Source organism: Camelina sativa, chromosome 3, assembly GCF_000633955.1.
Source record: "Camelina sativa cultivar DH55 chromosome 3, Cs, whole genome shotgun sequence".
In the NCBI taxonomy this organism is placed as follows: Eukaryota; Viridiplantae; Streptophyta; class Magnoliopsida; order Brassicales; family Brassicaceae; genus Camelina; species Camelina sativa.
The window spans coordinates 10,806,300-10,813,988 of record NC_025687.1 but is presented as its reverse complement, the minus strand read 5'-3'; the positions used below and the strand labels follow the sequence as shown (position 1 = coordinate 10,813,988).

The 7,689-nt window shown below is 34.0% G+C and overlaps 1 protein-coding gene across 2 annotated transcripts in view; it reads left to right on the top strand.

The window, feature by feature from the left end:
* LOC104776465 (homeobox protein knotted-1-like 6) overlaps positions 2,505-7,689 on the top strand; it is a 6,963-nt gene continuing 1,778 nt past the window's right edge. The window contains exons 1-5 of one of the 2 annotated variants that reach the window (XM_010500544.2): positions 2,505-2,972; positions 3,083-3,205; positions 3,299-3,440; positions 7,188-7,429; positions 7,516-7,680. In XM_010500544.2, the coding sequence (XP_010498846.1) occupies positions 2,652-2,972; positions 3,083-3,205; positions 3,299-3,440; positions 7,188-7,429; positions 7,516-7,674 (987 nt within the window). In that variant the 5' untranslated portion in view covers positions 2,505-2,651 and the 3' untranslated portion in view covers positions 7,675-7,680. Of the gene's footprint in view, positions 2,973-3,082; positions 3,206-3,298; positions 3,441-7,187; positions 7,433-7,515; positions 7,681-7,689 lie in introns of both variants that reach the window. The other variant, XM_019243613.1, reaches the window with a different exon arrangement.

The window sequence follows — 7,689 nt, the reverse complement described above, 5'->3', positions numbered from 1 at the left end:
GAGAAGAATCTAATCAAATCACAAAGCCTACACATATATTGATGGGAAATTAAAAGAAGAAACCTAGCTAGGTGAACAACCAATTATAAGAACCTAATAAAACATCGCATGTAGTTCTGAGAGCTCAATACACTTAATATGCAGCATCCAAGTGATATACATTAACACTACTAAAAAGAAACAAAAAATCTCATTTTCAAACCTCATTTCTTTCTTTAACCTAATTTACCCCTTGATTATTTATGATACGTTAGGTGATTTAAAGCAACCAATAGTTCACAAACTACCTTTAAAGTGAAAATGACTTTCTATAGTCCTTGAAAGAAGAAAAACAAACAGAAGCAAAGTTTATATTAAAAGTAGTATGATAGAACATCCCACTTCCTAATTGAAAATTATTTGATAGACTTAAAAAGCTGTCGACAAAACTAAAAGAATGGTTCCATTCGAAATATTATAGATGCTCCTTATTTTTTTTTTCTTTCTTTCGCTTTTGTATTAAAGTGCTCGTTTCTTTCTTGATACTCTCTTTAAATTACGGCCAGTTTTCAAACTTACATATAGAATACTAAAAATCAGCAAATATACCTAATTGCTTATGTCTATTTTTGTTAATAATGACTTGGATCATTTTCATCAGCTAAAGTCATCATGTATATAACAAAAAAAACAAAAAAACATTTGGCATAAATCATCGACCACATTCATAATTTTAATGATGTATATATCAGAATATCATCAAAACATATAAATCAGCAATTTATCCCAAAAAAAAACCATATAAATCAGCTAAGACGTAAGGGCATCTTTAACTCCACATCAGTTGTAGTGGTCTTAGGAAAATTAAAATATTTAAATAATGGTTTACATTTAATAACACACCATTCAACAGTTTTTGCAGGAGACCAATTTTCTATTTTTTAAGAACAGTTGTACCCACTATTCAACATTTTTATTATTTTAAAACCCTTAAGAACACACATGTGTTGTAGCCATGAGGATGGCCTAAGACCACTGATTTTGCAGCTCCTACACCTAGACCTACGTTTATCTTGATTTTATCCACAAACTTGCTTTACTCAGAGATTAACTATTCTAAAGTAAATACTACTAGTAGTCTAGTAGATACTAGATACTAATTTAATTCTAATTACAACAAAAGAAGAACAATTTCCATAGGGTCTTATCTAGGAACGGACTTTCGCTTCTTGAAACCCGTTTGTTCCGTACAATCGAAACATCCAAACTCAATGATATATCTAAAGTCACAGGCTAAAAGCATCACTAATCTTATCCATATTCTCTTCAATATTTGATATCAACCACTCGTCAATATTTCATACATCATTTAGAATACTAAGGGATATCTCAATTTATACGTTACACACTATATATTAACATTTTGTTTGTAATTACACACTATAATCTTAAATTATTGTGAAGGGGTTTATCAAAAAAAAAACTTATAGAAATAGTTGTTAATTTTATCGGTTTTCCATATCTTCAGAATTTTCCTCACGGGACAACAAATTATATTATATAAGACGATCATGATGTTTTCACCTAAACATTAATACTTTTGGAAAATGATTATAACGACCAGCACAAAAAAGTAAATGATTAGAAAAAAAAAATTATTACAAACTTGACTTTAAAATTAAAAATTTATATAAAAGCATAAAATCAAAAGACATATGTAACGTAACTTTTTGTGCAAAGATATATACAAGCCTTAATAAATATATTATTAATAATAAAATAACATATGAATAAAAAAATCTGTTTTTAGATTTTTAACTTGCAGCATTCGAATGATACAAAAAAAAAACAGTATCTTAAATCTTATAAACAATGTGAAAAAATTCAAGATCTAATCGAGTTCTGGTCAGTTAAAAAACTTTTATATAAGCAATTAAAAGTCGTTGATATCGACATCTCTGTTTTTGAAAGATAGTTGATCCTTTGTCTTGGATTCCTTCTTGCCGGAATAGAAGTTTAGGTTCACGTTCTTTGGGAGGTAATATTCAGTATAGTTGCCTTTAGTGATTGTCTTTGAGGAGTTTGTTCTCATTTTAGACAAAAGATCAGAAAGTTTTATATGGTCATTTTCCAATGCCACTTGAACTGATAATCTTTAAACTTGACCATATATGAATTTAGATAATCACGCTCGAACAATATTACTACAAAACAACATTCGCACGCTTTAAGATCTTAAACATAAAATATAGGGTATGTTGGTCAATAATAGCTAATTCTGGCATAACACAGACTTGGACCTTTGGTAGATTTTATAAGTTAGGAGGGCCTTATCTACTCGAACTGTGAATGAAGCCTGAAGCTCAATCGAGCCTTATAACATATGCCCTTTTTCGTAATTATCGTTTCTTCTCCATTCCATTAACTTTTTATTATCTTTTTTCTTTTCTTTTAGCAAAAAGGAGAAAATAAAAATATGATCCTTGCCTCCACTCTCCTTCACCGTATCTCTTCCCCTTCTACTACACAACAAATACTCCCATAGAAATATCGTAGAACCACAAAAGCTTTGCGGTTTCATATTCTTCTTCATCGATTCTTGATTCTTGCAGAAGAAAGATTGAATAAAGAAGACGATTGAGGTCGGTCACACCGACGATCTTTTACTAGTCATGGATGGAATGTACAATTTTCATTCGGCCGGTGATTACACAGATAAGGCGGTGCTGATGATGTCACCTGAGAGTCTCATGTTTCCTTCCGATTACCAAGCCTTGCTATGTTCATCCGCCGGTGAGAATCGTGTCTCTGATGTTTTCGGATCCGACGAGCTTCTCTCAGCAGCCGCCTCCGCTTTGTCCTCGGAGGCTGCTTCAATCGCTCCGGAGATCGGAAGAAACGATGATAACATTTCTCTCAGTGTTATCAAGACCAAGATCGCTTGTCATCCTTCGTATCCTCGCTTACTTCAAGCCTACATCGATTGCCAAAAGGTGATCACTAGGTTTCACTTTTTCTTGAAGGATAAAGATAAGATTGAGAAGCGTTTTGTAAACTTGTTTTTATAATTTTATGGTTAAACAATTTCGTAATTCAAAAACAGGTCGGAGCACCACCGGAGATAGCGTGTTTACTAGAGGAGATTCAACGGGAGAGTGATGTGTATAAGCGAGACGTTGTTCCTTTGTCTTGCTACGGAGCTGATCCTGAGCTTGATGAATTCATGGTCTCCCTTTCTGTCTCTCTTTTTTTCTCTCTTTTTTTTCCTTCGGATTTTATGTTTTTTTTTCTATTAAAAAAAAATGAAAAAATAATTCAGGAAACGTACTGTGATATATTGGTGAAATACAAATCGGATCTTGCAAGGCCGTTTGATGAGGCTACGAGTTTCTTGAACAAGATTGAGATTCAGCTACGGAACCTATGTACTGGTGTGGATTCTGCCAGGAACAACGTTTCGGGTATGTCTTCAATGATAAACCCTCTGGTTCAGTTGTTTGATTTGGTGTTTATGGTTTTTTTTTTACTTTAATAATATAAGCTGTCCTCGATCTTTGTATCTCAATTAGACTAATAATTTACCACACCAACCCGGAGGATATTAAAATTCGTTACATAAGTTTTGAGTCATATGACCAGTTTTCGAAAAAATGATTGGGAGGTTAGTGATAGAAGAAGAACCCTAGGTTTTATGTGATAAAGCGAACTAGGAAAAAAATTATAAACCCTAGGTTTGGTGACTGAGCCACATCTTTCCATCTCCATAGTTACTTTCTTTTATGGTTTTTGTGTTTGTTTGTGTCTGCTTTTCTTTTGGCCAAGGTGAAACTCAAGAGAAAAAGGTCTGTTTTAAGGTGTTGTGCAATTATTTTTTTCTCGTTCATTTAATGTTTTAGAGCCAAGGGATTATTAGGGTGGTGTTGGAGTGTGGTGGGCTTTCCTCTTCTTCTTGATGATACTATTTTTTCTTTTTTTCTTCTTCTTGTTTATCTTTGTGCTAATCATACGATTTTTATACTTTATATCTTTTTCTCTTCTTTCTTTCTCTGTCAGAAAGAAAATGGTGTAGAAAGCAATAAACTTTTGTGGTAGAGATTCTGATTTTGACGTTTCAGAGGCTTGTTGCGTACTGAATGTTTTTTCAACTTGTTGCTTTTTTTCCAGTGAAAAAACCCCAATTGACAGAAAAACCTAGTCATAGCTTTTTTTTAACAATAAGTGTAATTGATTTTCATGAACTTATTTTTTGCTTCACTTCTAGTTTAACAATAAGTCTTTTTTACCACCATGTGTTCTTTCTGATTTCAAGTTACAACCTTATTGAATTACCTGCTTCTAGGACTCCAATTTCTCCATGATGAGATGATTAATGTTATAATTAATAAGCCGAAATTATTATTAGCAATAAAGTAAGTTTGCATTATAAGTGTATTAAATATTGTTCAATAAATTTTACATCTATTTAAAAAATACGAATAAGACTTCAATTTTAATTTTAATTTACTACTATTACAACTACATTTTTAATTTTATCAAAATAAAATTGAATCCTTAATACGACCTTTACTACGAAGAACTTAACTTTGGTCTATTTCAAGTTCCAATGATCTGAAGAGAAACTTTTGTTGATCATCGGAATTAGTATCATTGCCAAGTGGCTGCTCTTATCTGCATGTCCTTGTTGGAGTCTTCTTGAACTTTACATGTGAGTAATAAACCAAAACTGACTCGGTTTTATGGGGTTTAGATGTGTCTAGGTTTTTATGCTATGCTTTCGCATGAATGAAATGCTTACAAAAATTGCCTTTCTTTGTGGGTTTGCTGAGGTTATCTCTTTACACAGAGCTGTTCTAAAACTAGCAAAAACATTGTGGCCATAACAAATCAACTGATCACGTACGCTAGCTAGAAATACTGATAATGCTTTAGCATTTTTTTTTATAATTAAAAAACTAGTCCAAGAACCTCCACCTGATAGAACTAGCTGTAAAGAAATGGAAACTCCATAGAATGGTGGACTTTGTTCAGCTTTGCAGAGTTTTTCCTTATCGTGGTAGATCTCAAATCCAGCTTCCACTTGTACTTTGGTAATATTGTTTATTGCGGAAAAAAGCTGCTGATATTTAAAAACATATTCTTAACTAATCGAGAGTTAGCTTAGAGAATCAGCTGGTAAAAGGTTGAAAATATCACTACAGGTTTGTCCATAATGGGCGAATGTTTTATCATTAATTATTTTAAAATTTGTTCAAAGTACAACTTGCCTTTTTGAATGATCTCATCTTGTATTTTCTTTTATTGGTTGTGAGCTTTAACCATCTTTTTTCTTTCACCTGAATGAATCTTAAACTAATATAAAAAAATGAGCTTACAATTGTTAGACAAGATTCACATGGAATATGATGTGTGATCTACTAGTTTCTCAGCTCAATCACATGCTATGGTTTCTTTCGTTTTATTCATTCTGCTTTAGTAATACAATACTTCCACCCAAGTTGATCGTATAGATTGTTAATTTCTTGATTCTTGTGACGCCCATTTAGCACAACCTTTCTTTGAATTAGCTGAACACATTCTTTACTTCTAATGTTTAGCTAATTTAATCAGCATTAGGATGGTTACATGTTGACTTTTTTAGTCAACATGATTTTCTGTCTGAGCCAATTCTCCCAGATTTCTATCTTAATGCTGCATACAACCTCGAAGATGTTTGGTATATTTGATGTAGAAGACAAGAAAATAGCAATGAGAAGAATAAGTACATAGTGCTGCATGATAAGCTTGAATTAGAGGTCCTTTTGGTTTTTATTATAAAGTAAAAGGTGTCACATGGACTCCCGCGGATTCCGCTGGCGACCCTACCAACTTTTTCTCTCCTAAGATTTTAATTTTGATTTGGTTAATAGAAAGAAAAAAAAAAGAAAAAAAAGGGAGACATAGGGTTCTCTACACACCACAATCAAATCATCTATAAGACTGTGGCTATGCTTCTATATCTTTCTCAACTCTTTTGCATATAGTGGTTGGCATGCCCTCTTGTTGCGTTGTTCCCTTGGTGGGTCGTATTGTGTCTCTTTGCGGCACGCTACTTGCACGTGTCTACTTGCATGTTACCTTCTTCGGTCAACCCTATTTTCCAAGCAGTCAATGCATAGCTGAAAATGTAATAATATAACCCCAAAAACATACAAACTATCGTTTTTGTACCCTAACGACGCATATCAGCATATATGTACTGTGTATACAGTGACAACGTAATAATTTCTCTGATATGGATCAACTCATGTTTTATGCATTTTTTTGTATGTATTTTTTAGTTTGTATTGGCCAGTTTGATCTCTTTAGTGAGGTGGGGATTTAATTTTAGAGATTGTTATCATCTCTATTTCCTTCATGATTGTTGCCATGGCTGTTGTAGAGATCTCTGACTTTCTTATACGTGTATTAAAAGTAACTGACTAACATTGTGTGTAGATATTATGTAGTCCATTATTTTTGTATGACTGACTAGATCTTTTTAATTCGGACTAACCACGGATGCTTGGTCCGACTATAATTTCTGTCACATAGTCAAAACTATTGTAAAATCAGGTAATGTTCTTGAATCATCTTTGGGTTGAGTTTTTGGTGTCAGAGAAGTTGAGTAAGTGGGTCAGTAGAGTCGTTGGGGCATATATATAAATGTGCAATTCATTTAAGAAAGAGAGAGAGAGAGTGAAAAGGAAATTTGGGTTTTGGGGTGTTGCGGAGAACATAAATGTTAGGTGTAGCGTTATTTCCGGGGGTTCACACAAACCTCTAATGTGTTATTCACAGGTGTCGTAGTCATATTGGGTAATGAGTAGGCCAAGGGAGGGGTATGTCTCCTCATGGGGACAAGACTATTAGTCCTCTCCTGACAAATGACAATGGAGGTAACTATTCACTGCGGCGGTTTTTTGACTGCTGCACTCAATCGTGTGCGTCCTTGATATGCTCTCCCCTTCCCTATCCTCCTCCTTTCCCATTTCTGCCCCTCTCTCTTCTCTTTAGCCACTTAGCCGTTTAGCCGAGAAAGCCAACTTTTCATTATAGTGTACTGTTTCCTTCCTTTTACTTGTTATATAAAGTATAAACCATTCTCTTGGCTGTTTCTCCACGTGCATATGACATATGTTATGGCTTAATTAAAAACGTTACTGAATTGTTTGATAATTTGTGTGTAACAGAGGATGGTGCAATATCATCAGACGAGGAACTGAGTGGAGGCGATCATGAGGTAGCGGAGGATGGAAAACAAAGATGCGAAGACCGTGATCTCAAGGACAGGTTGCTACGCAAATTTGGAAGCCGTATAAGTTCTCTAAAGCTGGAGTTCTCAAAGAAGAAGAAGAAAGGAAAGCTACCTAGAGAAGCAAGACAAGCTCTTCTTGATTGGTGGAATCTCCATTATAAATGGCCTTACCCTACTGTAAGCAAAAACACAATTATCTAAATATCTAACCATTACACTTATATTTTTACATGGGTGAGATATGAATATGTCTACCTACACAGGAGGGAGATAAGATAGCTTTAGCTGATGCAACGGGGTTAGACCAGAAACAAATCAACAATTGGTTTATAAACCAAAGGAAACGCCATTGGAAGCCGTCAGAGAATATGCCTTTCGCTATGATGGATGATTCAAGTGGCTCATTCTTCACCGAGGAATGAATTTATTTTATGGGG